The sequence below is a fragment of the Platichthys flesus genome, chromosome 22 (genome assembly GCF_949316205.1).
Source record: "Platichthys flesus chromosome 22, fPlaFle2.1, whole genome shotgun sequence".
NCBI lineage: Eukaryota > Metazoa > Chordata > Actinopteri > Pleuronectiformes > Pleuronectidae > Platichthys > Platichthys flesus.
The window spans coordinates 867,758-883,882 of record NC_084966.1 but is presented as its reverse complement, the minus strand read 5'-3'; the positions used below and the strand labels follow the sequence as shown (position 1 = coordinate 883,882).

Genomic DNA, 16,125 nt, shown 5'->3' with positions numbered 1-16,125 from the left:
CGTGCACGGCCACACGCCCTCCGCTCGGCATGTGCAGTAAATTCCTCCGTCTGTAAACTGCACGCGTCCACCACCTTGTAAATCTGTCAGGGTCCAGCATAGCAGCAATTCTTGCAGCCCAGTAGGAGCTGTGCATGAACAGCAGAACGTACACGTCGTTCTCTACATCTTCACTTTGGAATCCGCTCCTGAAGAACGTCTTCCTCTTCCTTTCCTGTCATGGTGCAGAATTTGAAAGTGTCGGGCCTTGATGGAGGTTTGATTCACCTGCTCAACGGTTCAGGGCCTCGTGTTGGAGTAGCACCAACAACAGTTGTGGCTCAACCTGCAGCTGATGATGGAGTTTCTGATGACAGTGCTCAGCTTCATCTTGGGAGGCCTCGCTCCTCGAGGTCTGAGTCTCCTCTTCATCAGGAGGAAGAGTTCCCAGATACAGAAACACATCCTGTATTTGTTGATCTCCTGATGAACCTGAAGATGATCAGTTTATCTCATGTCCAGAGCGGTTTCATATTATTCTACATGATCAACATAACAGCTCAGACTCTCTGACCTCTGTCACCTGGTGGAGGTGTAAAATATCAATAAGCATTAAGCTCTGGACGGAGGTCGTTGTTATTTCCAGTAAAAAACTCTGAACGATGCATAAAACTCAAAACCTCTGAAATCCATCTGGACCAGTGGAGAGAAGTTAACTCTCATTATTTCTCCACTTGTGTCTCAGATTTATTCCTGCAAGGTTCATGTCTCCAGACACAAAGAAATATATGAAATGGACTCACACCAATTTGAACGTGGACTCGAAACTGAATCCCTGAAAAGTCGTAAAAATAACAATTTCAAGATCACATTAACTTTCTAGGAAAATGATTTTACGACTGTGTTGCCGAACAGTTTGAGCTGGACGTGCACGTGCAGCCTCTGAGCTGGAGCTGAGGTCATCTCCTGCAGGTTCTGCAGAGACGTGGAGCTTCATGAGAGCATCTCCTTCCTCCAGCAGCTTCGTCTCATGGTGGATCAGGTGCTTGAATGCATCGCGGTGCGTTCGAGGGCCTCACCTGACGAGTTTTCTCATCACTTCTCTAGGATTCTTGTAGTTTTTATGAAATCTCCTCTTGCAACTCACTGCACCACCTCTGTGCAGCCCCCCCCTGGATGATGTGGTGTCATGCAGACTGAACGACTCCCCCACACCCAGCTGCTTCCCCGTGCATCCGGCTCCTGAAGACGTGTGTTCATCTTCTCACTTCAAGGAGAGACAAGGAAACAGGGAACTGAGTTTTAGCTGCTCTGCTGTATGTGGAGGCGTGAGGATGAAATGATGTGAAGTGGGAATTATTATGCTGCAGCAGGCTTGATAACCCCCCCCCCCCCCCCCCCCCTGCCTGTCTCTGATCTGCTGTAAGCGGATCTGTGGGCTTGGGTTTGGCATGGCAGCTGTACAAGGCACCAGGCACCACACCGTATCTGTTTGCTTTGGATACACGTGTTGTTGCGAGCCTCCTGCGAGAGGATAATATTTCTTTGTAATTAATCGCAGCCTGTTCTGTCTCCGTGGCCGGGGAAGGAAGCTGCTGCACCAACGCAGAGAGAGAGAGACGGAAACTTTGACTTCCTCGCCGGCGGTGGAGGAGCTGGACTGCGAGAGCTCGGGTTCAGGACGCGGCGGCAGCTCTGATTGGCTCTGATGGATTTGCCTGTCACCTCATGGACCTGCAGACAGAGGAAAAGTTAGGCCTCTTTCCTTAATCACACACACTGCGAGTTCCAGAGCCCCAGAACGAGGCCTGCAAACCTCTAGATTCATGACAGATTCACCAAAGCCTAAAGGTGGGAGCTCTAAACTCCCTCTGGTGCTCAGGTCTGCAGCCGTCTGTGAAGTCAGCGGGTTCATAACTCGCTTTGAGCCTCTCGTGAATTGCCAAGGAGGAGGAGTACGAGCAGTACATGCAGCATAATCCCCGAGAAATGCCACTGTCTAAAGCCTTAATCCTGGAAGCTTTGAGACTCTCGCTCTGCAAATACTCCGCAACAATAAGCTCTGGTGAGATGTGAGTGGAGATGTGGACGAGGACGCCTGAGCTGCAGGATCCAGGTGGAGAAACCACGTCTGACTTCATCTCTCGCCGCGACCACAGAGTGCAAACAAACGTCACGCTGTAAAGAGATTCAAAACAGCAACGTGCATGTGTGTGTGTGTGTGTGTGTGTGTTGTGAGGAACGTGGTGCATCCCCTTGTCACGTATCCATCAACCCCCCGAGTGTGATTGTAAGACGTCTCTGCCAGGGAGAGTGACTCAGGCCGTGCTTACAACAGATCATTAAATCACGAGAGCAGTGGGTATGAGGACGTGTGAGTGACAGCTCAGTGAAAGGTTTGTTTAGTCGTGTTTTTCTTTCCCGGCCCCGACTCGGCTCGAGTCATCGAGGAGGAGCTGGCGAGCGGAGGAGCGCGGCCTTGAGGGCTGCAGGTGTGGAAGATTTACGGAGCCGAGGTTATTTTAAGCTCCAGTAGAAAAAAAACTGGACTGAAGTCAAACTTGGTTTTAGAATCTGGTTCTAGTCATTCTAGACAAATGACAAATAGCTGTTTTACAGGAGGGCTTGTGCCAGATTATTAATATCTGACTGGAATATTCTGTTATTACAAGATGAGTCTTCATAAAACCAACAAGACAGAGGCTGTAGAGCGAAGAGCCTGAGATCCTTACAGGGAGCGCAGCCGAGCACAGACTGGAAATAAAGATGGACGACTCTCAACCAATCCGGAGTCAGTCTCAGCTGTCAATCATGTTTTTATAAGACCAAACTGATCAGAAACACATGATCCTACATCAGTGTGATAAGAAAAATTTATTTGACGTGTACCTTACTGGTCCACGTCCCATCTGCTAACATGGAGCAGACAGGGTTTACCAGCTATACCACAGCCAGCCACCAGGGGGCGATCAAGATGATTTGACTTTAGAGGAGCTCTCTCATCCTTTCTGAGTTTCTGTCCTGAGTTTCACTCATGACACCCTGACACGCCCCCATCTGAGGTGTCACGTGACCTGGTGGAGCTGCGTCCGGCTGCTTCCTGACAGGAGGAGGACGGGTGTGTGTTTGTGTTTGTTTGTGTTTGTTTGTTTTAGTTTGCAGCTTCATCGCAGCACGATCTCAGTTCTCAGGAGAGCCGAGCTCAGCAGCTGTGATAAGAATCTGCAGCGCTCGTGGAACCCGGAGCCTCGGGGCCGGCGCTCGGCCTCCGGTGACATGCAGGATCCTCAAGGACACGGACGAGTCACCTGATGCTGCCGAGCCCGCGGCGCGACACACACCCCGGCGTTGTGTTGCCGCCGCACATCAACACTTCATTACACATAATTGTTGAGGAGAGTTTTCCTCTGAGGGAAGAACTTCAGTGTTTCAGTGTTTATACAAGAACACCCCCCCCCCCCCCCCCAGGAGCTGGTGGAACACTTCAAACAATTATAATCATTAAAGTCGTTAATGTTTAAACTCAGAATTCTGTCCGACATGCGTACGTCCTGCTGTCATCACCTACGTGGGAGGAGCCTGCCTGTGCCTGACTCTGATTGGTTTGTAGAAGGCGTCTGATGTGGGCGTCGTCAGTGGATCATTTGATTTGGTTGATTCCAGTCTGATTCAATCTGAGCAGGTCTCCATCTTGTTTGAACACCAGCTGATCATCAGCCCTACTGCTGTCGCCTAGCAACAGAGCTGCAGTCCGACACGAAGAGGAAGTTTTGACCCCCCCCCCCCCCCCCCCTTGGTTTCATAACACATGCACCAATATCTGTTCAGCTGAAATCTGATTCTCGAGCATTGGACGTCTTGTTGCTCGCCAGCGCCGCGACCTCCTTGCCACGGAAACGCTATGAACCCTGGGAAAGGTGTGGTCGTGATGATCCACGCCTTCGTGTCTCGGTGTCCTGGGGACGGAGGGGGGGGCGTCTGGAGGAGACACCAACACGGGACGGACGGCGAGGACGTGAAGTGGGAACTGTCCGGTTCTGAGAAGAGACTTTAGTTGTTAGAGGTGTTTGTGTGTTTGTGTATTTGTGTGAGTCCCAGAGGTCACGCAGGGTGAGCAGCGGTCGGGAGGAGGCGGCGTTGGGGGGGCGGTGGGGGGGGCGGCGCCAGGGCTAATTGTGATTATCTTGGAACATTCTTGTCTCTGAACGGAGCGGAGGGACCAGGCTGCCGTCGAACAATATGAAATTAGAGGTTTTGCTTTATGAGCGTTCAGACCTGACATGTTCACGGCCTGATTGAAGGTCGAGCGAGGAGAGAGAGCCTTTCCCTCGTCAGCAGATCTCTGAGTTCACAGCCACTTCAAATCACCGGGTTCCTCACAGAGGCAGGAACCGACCTGATCAGGCGGATCACACTCCACTGGCTCGTGGAGACGCAGCCTCGGGTTGTTTACGTTCGGGGAGGTAACGAAGAAGTTTCCAAGAAAACCTGCACAAGACAGAACAAACTTTAATTTAACATCTTAGATTGTTTAGTTTGGTCCATGTCCCATCTGCTAACACCGAGGACCTATAGAACCACACCAGGGCAGGATAGGAGATCCAGATCCACATCTCTGCTGCTCAGATACACAAGATGGTGGCGCCTGTTCCAGGGTCAGTGTGGAATATAGTGCTCAATGTCTGCAGGTCAGCGTCTCCCCTCCACCTGTGGGACGACTGTCTCCATGAAGGACGACCCCAGTGGGGCTCAGATGAAACTCATGGAGGAGTGAGACCATCCATCTTCTGTGTGTGATGCACCTTCTACAACGAACATGAGAAACGAGTCCGAACGGATTCCAGCACACAGACCGCAGAGATCAGATGTCAGCCAGGTTGTGTCTGTGCTGTGTGAAGCCCAGGCACATATCGTGTGTGTCTGTGTGTGTGTGTGTGTGTGTGTGTGTGTGTGTTCGCCCCCATTCGTGAGTGTTGCAACTGTTTGTTTCTGGGAGGAAGCGGTCCTGAAGCGACAAGTGGAGGAAGCACTCCACACAGATGATGTATGAGAAACCCAAATGAGGCCAGATGAAGTTAGTTTAGCCTCTCCAAGTCACACTGACCCTGGAAACCACAGCAGGACTCATTCTGGGAAAGACCCCCCCCCCCCCACATAAAACCTGAGCATCACTCACGGCGTTGTGTGCCGACGCCAGCGGGACGGCAGCAGAGCGGAGGACAGCGTGACCGCGGCCCCGGCGGCTCGAGCCCACAACAAGGGCAGAGGCCACGGAGCTGTAAATCTGAACGATCCCTCGGAGATCCTCCTCCGGCCAGATCGTCTTTATAACACACAGCTGACCAAAGTCAGAACCGCAGATTCTGAGAAAGCGTTTCCGTGAGAGTGATGGCGCCGCCGCTGACGCCAAATCTGCTCTTTTCTAGGAAATGTTTTTGCTAGTTTCTGACTTTGCGCTTTCCAGCTGCGAGAGCGGAGTCACGGCGGCCAATCCCTGAATTCAGCTCGAACTTGACTTTGAGTCGTGACACGTCAGATTTAAGAGTTTGGAAGTGGGGTTGTGGAAATTCAGGAATCCTCTCGCCACGTGTCGGCGCGCTCGCGATGGATCGAACCCGAGCGGCGTCCCCCGAGGGAAACACCACCTGACACCATTTGTCTTCGTTGCAGCTTGCATGAAATCATCGAGAGGAAAAAGCACTTGCTCTTTGAACAGATTCAACGAGGCCCAGGCAGAGCCGGAGCTTTTCCAACATCTGGATCCAATGAGCTTCACCGATCCACCGCTGCCAGGGCCACACAGATGTGCTGACAGGGTCTCAGCCAATCGGCCATCTTCCTCCGATCCGTCACCGGGCCCTGCAGCCGAGGCACCGCGCGGCACCCTGCTGATCTGCGGTGTGCGTTTCCCAAACACGCAGCACCTCATGTGGAACTGTGTGTCGTGACTGCAGCTGCTGTGTCGTGGAAATAAAAGTGCTGCGTCATCTTAACAAGTTAGTGAATCACCGCAGGCAGCAGCCGGTTTACAGGAAGAGGTCACCGGAGAAACACAGACCTGTTTCCCATCCTGCCTGCAGCTTGTAAACAAGTCCTTGTTTTGTTGTTGTTTCCCTTGGGGACACTTGTGTTTCTGTAGGTGGCGCTCTGTCCGGCTCTCCATCTCTTTCAAACAAACGCTGCGGCTGAGGCCAGAGACATGAAACACACACTTCCTGTGGATAGAGCAGCTGACAGGAGACCATTACTCCCATGAAACTGTCACTTTGCTCAAATCAAACTTCCAACACACATGAAACACACTCTGTTCTAAACGTGTCTCTCCAGTGCATCATGGGAAAGTTCCAGAAGTCACCATCTGTGAGCTGCGATTCTTAAATTGTTTGATTCATGCCTGGTTTTTCCCACGTGCACTTCTCGCTCTAATTACTTCAAAAAATCAAGTGGTTGCTGTATTCTGGGAATCGTGTGTGTGTGTGTGTGTGTGTGGTTGGGGGGGAGGGGGGGGGGCTGTGCATGCAGCCTCAGCACATTTCCAGCGGTCGTCACTTATAGTAAAGTCTGACTGCGTCACATGGCACAAATCAGCCGCTCCGACCGGCAGCCAATGATCCACAGAGAGCTGGATGCATGGAGGAGATATGTGGTCCACCAGTGCATTGTGGGTAACATCACGTCACCCGTCGGCTTGGGAGCTTCCTCTTGGGGCCCCTGGCTGAGAGGAGAGGGCCCGCAGGCCCCTGATCAGAGAGCGTTAGAGAGGAACCATCCTGGGTCGCTCTCTCACTTCTCCTCTTGAGGGTGGTTGGTGCTGATGGAGGACGAGAGGTCACCAGATAGAATCCTCAGAAGTGGGTTTTGTCTGATCCGCCTCAGAGACTTTGAAGGTCTCAGGTTCACAGACATGATGACTTCATTGTCCCTCAGACGTGTCCCCGTCTTACTCTCCTGTGACGCAGCCTGTGGGCCCCGGGTCCGGGTTCTGGAGAGGAACCTGACACCATCCATTCCCTGGTGCTTTGTGCTGAGGCTGCTTCTTACTTGGATCCTCTCCCCCGCTCCGACGGTCCCTCTCGGTCGTATCTGTCCACAGCAGCAGCAGCTTCGGAGTCTTGTCAGAAGTAGGTCAGGGGCCGAAGGCCAAGCTGTGGCCTGGAGCTGAGGAGCCGTGGTGGAGGAGAAGGAGGGAATCACAGATGAAAGGCTGGATGACGAATGAGATAATGACTTAAATGTGTAACTGAGGGACAATCCTTCAGTGTAATCAGATTAGTTAACGTCTTATAAAATCTGTAATTGCGTAATGAGGTTTGTTTACATGTCGACAAACAACAAACATGACAACACAACCTCCACAGTCAGAACCACAAAATGACACAAGAGTGCAATAAATTCCTGATCCCAAGACTTCAGACGTGTTGAGGTGAAGATGGAGGGAAACAGAGATGTGTGTCTCTCTGATCCTCTTGGGCCCGACTGAGGCCCCTGAGGGCCCGGGCTGGAGTGGGAGGTTTTCTGTCAGGAGCACATCCATCTTCTTCTCCTGCTCCCAGACACGTTTCTTCTTCTGCTGTCTTCTCGAGGATGTGGGGAGGACCCAGTGCTGCAGGGCGGGGAGGGTCTCAGCTGCATGACACCATCTCACTCTACCTGTGTGATCCTGCCTCCTGTCTCCTGTCTCCTGTCTCCTGTCTCCTGTCTCCTGCCTCCTGTCTCCTGCCTCCTCCTCCTGCCTCCTTTCTCCTGTCTCCTGCCTCCTGCCTCCTGCCTCCTCCTCCTGCCTCCTGCCTCCTCCTCCTGTCTCCTGTCTCCTGTCTCCTGTCTCCTGTCTCCTGTCTCCTGTCTCCTGCCTCCTCCTCCTGTCTCCTGCCTCCTGCCTCCTGTCTCCTGTCTCCTGTCTCCTGTCTCCTGTCTCCTGCCTCCTCCTCCTGCCTCCTGCCTCCTGCCTCCTGTCTCCTGTCTCCTGTCTCCTGCCTCCTGCCTCCTGCCTCCTGCCTCCTGCCTCCTGCCTCCTGCCTCCTGCATCCTCCTCCTGCCTCCTGTCTCCTGCCTCCTGTCTCCTGCCTCCTGCCTCCTGTCTCCTGTCTCCTGTCTCCTGTCTCCTGTCTCCTGCCTCCTCCTCCTGCCTCCTGTCTACTGCCTCCTGCCTCCTGCCTCCTGCCTCCTGCCTCCTGTCTCCTGCCTCCTGTCTCCTGTCTCCTGTCTCCTGCCTCCTCCTCCTGCCTCCTGCCTCCTGTCTCCTGTCTCCTGTCTCCTGCCTCCTGCCTCCTGTCTCCTGTCTCCTGCCTCCTGCCTCCTGCCTCCTGCCTCCTGCATCCTCCTCCTGCCTCCTGTCTCCTGCCTCCTGCCTCCTGCCTCCTGCCTCCTGCCTCCTGTCTCCTGCCTCCTGTCTCCTGTCTCCTGTCTCCTGCCTCCTCCTCCTGCCTCCTGTCTCCTGCCTCCTGCCTCCTGTCTCCTGCCTCCTGCCTCCTGCCTCCTCACTTCACACAGACAAGTACGTCCAAGGGAAGAGTTACTGGAGCTGCTGGGATCCTGAACGCCTCACAGGCCCCAAACTGCTGGTGCCTTCAGGTGCTCCTCATCCAAATCACAGTTTATCACAGAGAGGGTTTTTTAAAGGCAACTGATTCTGAGTTTACCCTTTACATGACTTGTATCTTCATTAAATGAAATTTAAAACCTGAGTAAAACCAGTCTCCCCACAGAGGCCCTCCAGTAGCTGCTGTGGAGCCTTCAGTGGTATCACGTGACCCTGGGATGACCTTGATGCAGATAGAAGCAACTTGCACGAGAGTTGTTTATTATTTCACACACGTTTTCATTGGTGATGATTCATTCCTGATCAGTAATGACATGAGAAAGACGTCAGACTCGCTTGACACTGTGTGATTCTCCTGGACATCATCTGCAGATCCGGTCTCTGATTCCAGATCCAGTGGGAACAGGACGTTCAGTTCAGAGTGGGACCTTGATCAGGTCTACATGTGCAGAGCATGAGGGCTCACACGTGTTCCCACTTAGCGTGGGAAATTAAAGCTCAACACGATGAAGCTTCTGCTGCAGCGCTAACATGTTTAGATAGATTATATTAAGAAACAGGGGTTCAACCAAGAAGATCCTCATCACACAGTGACTTCACCTTGTTACAGGCCTGCCCTAATGCTAGCAGTTTCCCCAGGTTTCCAGTCATTATGCTAAGCTAAGCTATCCTGCCAAAGTGCTGACCCTCTAACATTTCTGCAGAAAAGCCAAATGGTTAACTGTCATTGAGGAAAATCCTGCAGCTGTCTCCACCATGAGAGGATCTGACCCGTGTTCTCTGGGTCTTCTAACCCGACGCCTCCTCCAGCTCACATCTGGAGAAACACAACAAGTGTAGACGCATGATCTTTGCCAACATGTCATAAATCATCAATTTATGAATCATAAATGTGCAGCAGAGTCTCGGGATGATGTTTCTTTATTTTGGAAACCGTGAGAGACAGATGTGTCCGTCAGGTTTCAATCTGAATGGCGCTCTTTCTTCCAAGCGTGACAGGTAGATGAGTGGGATGAGAGAGGGGGGGGGGGGCTGACCTTTGCATCCTGCGTGGGTCAAAGGCGAGCGTGGGTCGGGTGACGTGAGCAGAGAGGAAGTGAAACTCAATAAAACAAAGGAACAGAAGCTTTGATGGGTGCAGGGATCGTAAAGGTCAGTTTCAACAACGCCTGGCGTGACACAGATCTGTGCGTGTGCGACTGGCGTGACACAGATCTGTGCGTGTGCGACACTTGAAACTGAAAAACAGGAAGTGAACAACGAAATCACACAAAACAACGAGTTAATAAACAGAGACAGTGGAACATGTCTCTGTGGGTCAAGAGCATTCATTTGATCTCTGACTCCGCTGGGGTTCTGTTTACTGAAAACAAAAATATATGCTGATGGTGCATGATGCCATGTGCCAAAACTCCAAGTGAATTATGGCTGTTTAGTGCTCGCACACACACACACACACACAGACACTCACACGTACACACACACTCAGGGGCTGAGGGCTGAGCATGTATCTCACTGGACGCTGACCTCCCTGAGGCAGGAACAAGGTCAGAGTTCTGCAGTTTGCCCGATCTGGACCCGGTGCTGCATCCCTGGAGGAAACATTTGTTATGGTTACGACGGCATCACACAAATATTTAAAGCTACAGTGTTTTTGGCAAACGCGACAAACTCCACAGTTATCTGAGGGGAGTTATAAAAGCTTCATGAACCCACCCTTTACTCTGGAAGAGCAGAGGAGAACATCCAGTGCCATGAACACAGTGGAGTTCCACTGCTGCATCCATCTGGCAGCTCCGCAGGGGGGCAATGAAAACCATGTCTGTGGTCCACTTAAGAGTCTGGATCCTCTAAATGCATCTGAACAAGTGTTTAGGTTTTGGTGCACCCACATATCATCCATCTGAGAGTGAGACTGTCCAGTGAGGGACGACCAGGGTCATTATGAGGAGGGAGACCTCATCAGGCCGAGGCGCTCCGAGCAGGATGTGAAGTGAGGCTCTGTTTGTTTTTGTGGTTTGTGTGACCAGGGGAACGGGCACAGAAACCACCACATCATGAAAGAAAGAAAAATAAATCCCATTAAGGGACCAGGAACCAGCTGCTCATAACATCGCCACTCGACTGGTTCGAGCTCTGCACAGGAGAAGACGTGTTTTCCACTTGATAATCACCATGAGCCATGAAATCTGTTGGATTGAGTCACAGTTTCTCAGCAGTCGTGGCCCAGTTTATACTGGGAGCTGCTCTAAAGCAGGAACATGGTTTGGAAGTGGTTCATTCCTCGTCAGCGTTTTCAATGTGAGTTTCCAGATTCCCTTTCCTTTTACGCATGGACGCGATCTGCCTCAGTTCTGAGCTCCGTGGTGATATTTGTGTTAAAGGAGGGGGGGGGGTGTAGAGAGAGAGAGAGGGAAAGAGAGGGAGAGAGAGAGAGAGAGAGAGAGAGAGAGCGAGAGAGAGAGAGAGCGGCTCTTCAGCAGCATCGTCTCGTATCTGGCAGATCTGAGACAAGCCAGCACCCGCCCTGTGGAATCAGCATCTCAGCGCGCGGACTTGACAAGTGCGCCTCCCCCTCCGAGCTCTGCCTGACAGACCCTCGCTGCAGCTTCGCCTCCGGCAGCTTCTCTCTTAAGAGGCCAGCCCACAGCCCCAGATCCACACAGTCCGCTCACACGTCGTTCGGGGAATCACCCGCAGAGCCGCACCGGGATCTCTCACGCTCCATCTCGCTTGGCGCTTGCGCGTAAAGGCACCGGGCATCAGTCGAGGGCCAGACGCGCACCGTGTGGATATCTGATCGTTGCGGTGACGGGTGGAAGGAGCCGAGGACACCGAGGACTTCCAGCATCGGATGCACTGCGCGCAACGCACCTGTGGATGCAGCACACGCCCCTGATGCTCGGACTCGAACCTAAGGAAAAGAGAGGAATCGTCGCGTTCACTTGATCCCGCTGCGCTCCGTGTGTTTAGAGGAGAGACGCCATGCTGCTGAGCGTGTCCCTCCTGGTTCTGCCCCTGCTGAGCGTCACCGTGCGCGGCGGCGGCGCGTCCTACGTGCCGTGCGAGCCGTGCGACCAGAAGGCCCAGTCCATGTGCCCCCCGGTGCCGGTGGGCTGTCAGCTGGTGAAGGAGCCCGGCTGCGGCTGCTGCCTGACGTGCGCGCTCGAGGAGGGCCAGCCGTGCGGCGTGTACACCGGGCCGTGCACGCGCGGGCTCCGCTGCCTGCCCAAGAACGGCGAGGAGAAGCCGCTGCACGCGCTCCTGCACGGCCGAGGCGTGTGCAGGAACGAGAAGCTGTACAAACTCCTGCACCCGTCGAAAGGTGAGACGAGTGCACATCACATCAATCAATTAACGACACTTCGAATAAATGACTCTAATTAACCAATCACTTACTTTAATCAATCAGCTGCTCCCATCTGAATATTAATTAACTGATGTGAGGTTCATTTAATGATCATAGGACCATTAAATCCATAGATGCTGCAAAACGTCATATTTTTACCAGTTTTTATTCCATTTTATGATTTAAATCGAATTCTCTGCAGTAAATATTATCAATACTTATTAATCTGATATTGATTAGAGATCTGATTTCATATCTGTTGCATTTGCATCATGTGTCAATCGCCTCAGATCTGGTGCTGAGAAATAAACAGCTGGACAAAGATGGGAATCCTCTTCTGTCAGTGCAGGAATTTTAATGAAGCCACAAGTGACACACACACACACACACACACACACACACATACAGACACACGTACAGACACACACTATCACACACAGACACAGGACAGTAGTATCAGTATTCCTCCCTCAGCTGTATTCTTTCTCTCCGTGGTCACATGGAGACAGTGGAAGCTCTGGGCGCCGTGGGGGGGGGTGAGTGTGTGTCTGTATGTGTGTGTGTGTGTGTGTGTGGAGGGGGGGGGGGGGGCGTGGGACATGGGGGGGGGGTAGTCAGCTCTTTAAAGACGAGCTGACACCTGTCATTACCCAGGCACACGACTCCACAGCCCCTGTGCGCCTTGACCCCGTGACCCCTGTCAGCCGTCGGTGCCAAGTGCCGATCAACCTGTCATCTGGCTTTGAAGGGGCCCTCGTGGGGCCGCGGGCTCAGTGGGTTTGTAGTGAGTGGCCCCGGGGCCCCCAGCTGAACAGAAGATTACAGGTGGTGCTCGGCGAGGCTCCTCACTGGCTGCTGCTCAGGGAGGCTGTGTGAGTGCCGAGCTTTGTGGGTAATCTTGGCTTGAGGTGTGAAATCACAGGTCACCATCTTCCCCTCGTCTTCGGTTTCTTCTCTTCTCTTTCTGTTGTGTCTTTCCTTTCAGCCCCCCCCCCCCGCGCCCTTTCCCACACCTGACCCACCTGTCTGTCTGCACCTCTCTATTCTCTCCACTTCTTCTGTCTGCTTCTTCTCCTCTTTCCCCGGCTGCCTGCTGCCACCCCTCCTCATCATTTACAGCCTATTCTTCTCCTCCGCCACCCCCCCCTTTCCATTCTGTCTTGTTCTTTATTTTCCTGCAGATTGGAGTTTTAGTGTTGAGGTTGAACTCGTCTGGAAACATTAATAATCTGTGTGGGGGTGGGGGGGGGGGGGGGGGGGCAGGGAGCTGCAGTGAGTCTGGCTCGAGTCCGGTCACAGAGCTACAGAACATCGGATCAGTTCATCTCAGCATCTGACAAACGATTGTATAACCAAAAAGAAAAAGAGAAACTCCCAGTCTTCTATTCATCTTCCCTTTCCCACAGTATCCTCTGCTCCCTCCCTCCGCTCTTTGTTAGTCCCACCCTGGTCTCTTCATCCTCCTCCTCCTCCTCCTCCTCCTCCTCCTCTCTCCCCGTGTCTCAGGCTGTGCAGTGATTCAGCAGAATACAGCCTGAGAGCGTGGTTTACTGACCCTCCTCCTCCTCCTCCTCCTCCTCCTCCTCCTCCTCCTCCTCCTCCTCCTCCTCTTCCTCGTCGTTCTGCCCGTCAGTGTTAGCTCCACATCTCCTGGGCACTCACTCAACACTCAACACAATCCTACAGGCATGATTCCAGCACCGTTGCATGTTCATTCCTACGAGTGCACGTGACTCCAGGGAGCAGTAAGAGCAGAGAACCTGCAGGAGAGAGGAGAGGAAGGAGGTCCGTCTCTCCTCGATCTCCTGCAGCCCAGAGACAGGAAGCCGGCAGCAGAGAGGAAAGATGAGATCCATCAGCGCAGGTCAGATTAGACGAGCGGCAGGATTAGCAAGTGAGGACTTGAACTGGAGGAGAGAGAAGAAAGTGTGTCAGCAGGAAACTGGAGGGGGATCTCTCCTGCATCACTGGCAGCGAGGCCCTGACCCGGTTTCACCGCCCAGTTTGCTCAGTAGCTTAGCGATCACGTCAGGAGCACAGGGTTTTAAATGCAGAGTTTTCAAATCTGCCAAAACGAAACGGAAAGGAGTGCGTGAGGCTGGAACTGGGCCGGCGCTGGCTTAGAGCCCCCCCCCCACGCCACGCTGCAGCATGTGAGGAGCCATAAGTGAGGTGAAATATGAGTTCAGGGAGGCCGCAGCACCTCGACGTGGCAACCCCGGCTCCCCATAAAGGTAGGCTCTGTCATCCAGTGGGTCAACAAGTCTCCCATTGGCCCACTGCCACCAACTGGGCTGACCACACAGAGCCGGTGACGGTGCTGTGACGCTTCCACAGTGGACGCTCATCAGCCCGGCTCTGGTGTCCAGGTGGGAGCCGTGATGGTGCTCTGGATCCTGACGCCTCTTCACAGAGTCGCCGGTGAAGCGCTGTGAGGCCCGGTTCCCACAGGACCAGGGTTCCACCTGTGGACGCTGAGGTGTCGGGTTATTTTAATCCTGAAAGTTACTGACGACCGTAATCCTGCATGAACAAGCTTCAGATAACTGTAATCTGTAATCTGTAATCCCCACACTGAGATTACCTGAAGAAAGTGGTAAACTGGGAATTAGCAGGTTTATACCACTTAAAAGAATTAAATTAGAGTCAAACAACAGAAATGAAAGGGATTTTATAACCTGGGTTTGGAAGGTGACTTTTTATCTGTTATAATCCTAAAGTTCTGATTCAGTCTCTCAGCTCTGATAGAAGACATCTCTGTGTCCTTGTCCCCTGCAGACGACGGCCACGCCCTGCTCCCCGTCCCCGAGTCGCTGCTTCCCCAGACCAAGGTGCCCTTATATGGCAGGGACCACATCAGCAGCCGGAAGGCCCAGGCCATGAAGCAGGCCAAGGACCGCAAGAAGCAGCTGGCCCGGCTGGGGCCCGCCAGCAACCTGGACTTCTCCCCACTGAGCCTGGATAAACTGGCCCCCGAGTTCGTAAGTGGGAACGTTGGTCTTGTGTTGGTTTTGCTTCGCCGATCGAGATTCGGAACATTTTCTTTCAAACCATATTTGGTTTGGACGAGTGGGAAAATCTCCCACACTGCATCCTGCTGCTTCAGGCTGTATTTGTCTTTCACGCTGGTGAGGAGACTGGTTCTGACAAATCGTCCGCCAAGACGCCGGCGGGGCCTCGTTCACACGGGACAACACGTTGTGAACGAGAGAAACCACAAATCACACACCTTCTCATTAGTGGAGGGTTTCCCTGCAGCTTTATTATTCGGTCCTGGGGCTTCTCACAAACTTTCACCAATGTTCCGGGGGCCAAATTCAGAACGTCTCATACCTGTGTGTGTCTGTGTGTGTCTGTGTGTGTCTGTGTGTGTCTGTGTGTGTAGGGGCCCTGCAGGAGAAGACTGGATAATCTCATCCAGAGCATGAAGGACACGTCCCGGGTCCTGGCGCTGTCTCTCTACATCCCCAACTGTGACAAGAAGGGCTTCTTCAAGCGCAAACAGGTAAACCCGTCCTCCGGTGTCCCCGTCCTCATCCTGTCCTACTCTCTGACATCACTAACCAAGCTCCACCTTCTCTGACCTCGCCTTGTTCCTCAGTGTAAACCCTCCCGCGGTCGGAAGAGGGGGATCTGCTGGTGCGTGGACCGGTTCGGCGTGAAGATCCCCGGCATCAACTACGCCGGAGGAGACCTGCAGTGCAAAGACCTGGACATCGGCAGCAGCAACAGCAACGAATGAGCGGCGCCTCCCACCTCTGCTGACAACCTGCCAATCAAACTCTGCCCCCCCGGAGAACCCGACACAGACGCTCACGTGTGGTCAGGTGGGACGGACGGCGGTGATTTACTTTATGTTCTGAGGGGAGACGCACTGAGGCTGCACACGTCCCCGACTGTGTACTATTCTCTTTATATCCATAGGTCATAGAGAAGTATATATATTTGTATGATATAGATACCGTGTTGTGTACTGAGTCTGTCGTATGTTGCTAAATTTTGAAATCACGAGACAAGACATATTTTTAAATGTGGCTGAGAATGGAGTGGGACACTTGGGAGACAGAGTTGTATTGAGTGTTCGTGGTGTTGATGACGAGGGGACATGTCTTCTGATGTGTGACTCTACATGGTTCTGTTTCCACTGAGCCAAATCAGACCAGTTTGACTTCTACGGGACACTCCCAGTAGCTTTCCATTGCAGAGACGTATATGTTTGTACTGGTTATATAAACATGAGCATGAATATAGCAGGGGA

General features: G+C 52.9%; 1 protein-coding gene across 1 annotated transcript; it reads left to right on the top strand.

Annotated features, from left to right (window-relative positions):
- Nucleotides 1–11,113: 11,113 nt before the first annotated feature.
- On the top strand, nucleotides 11,114–16,120 carry igfbp5a (insulin-like growth factor binding protein 5a). Its single transcript, XM_062380731.1, has 4 exons — nucleotides 11,114–11,843; nucleotides 14,646–14,848; nucleotides 15,253–15,372; nucleotides 15,469–16,120. Exons 1-4 carry the CDS (start codon nucleotides 11,504–11,506, stop codon nucleotides 15,607–15,609), a joined length of 804 nt encoding a protein of 267 aa, XP_062236715.1. The 5' UTR covers nucleotides 11,114–11,503; the 3' UTR covers nucleotides 15,610–16,120.
- Nucleotides 16,121–16,125: the final 5 nt, after the last annotated feature.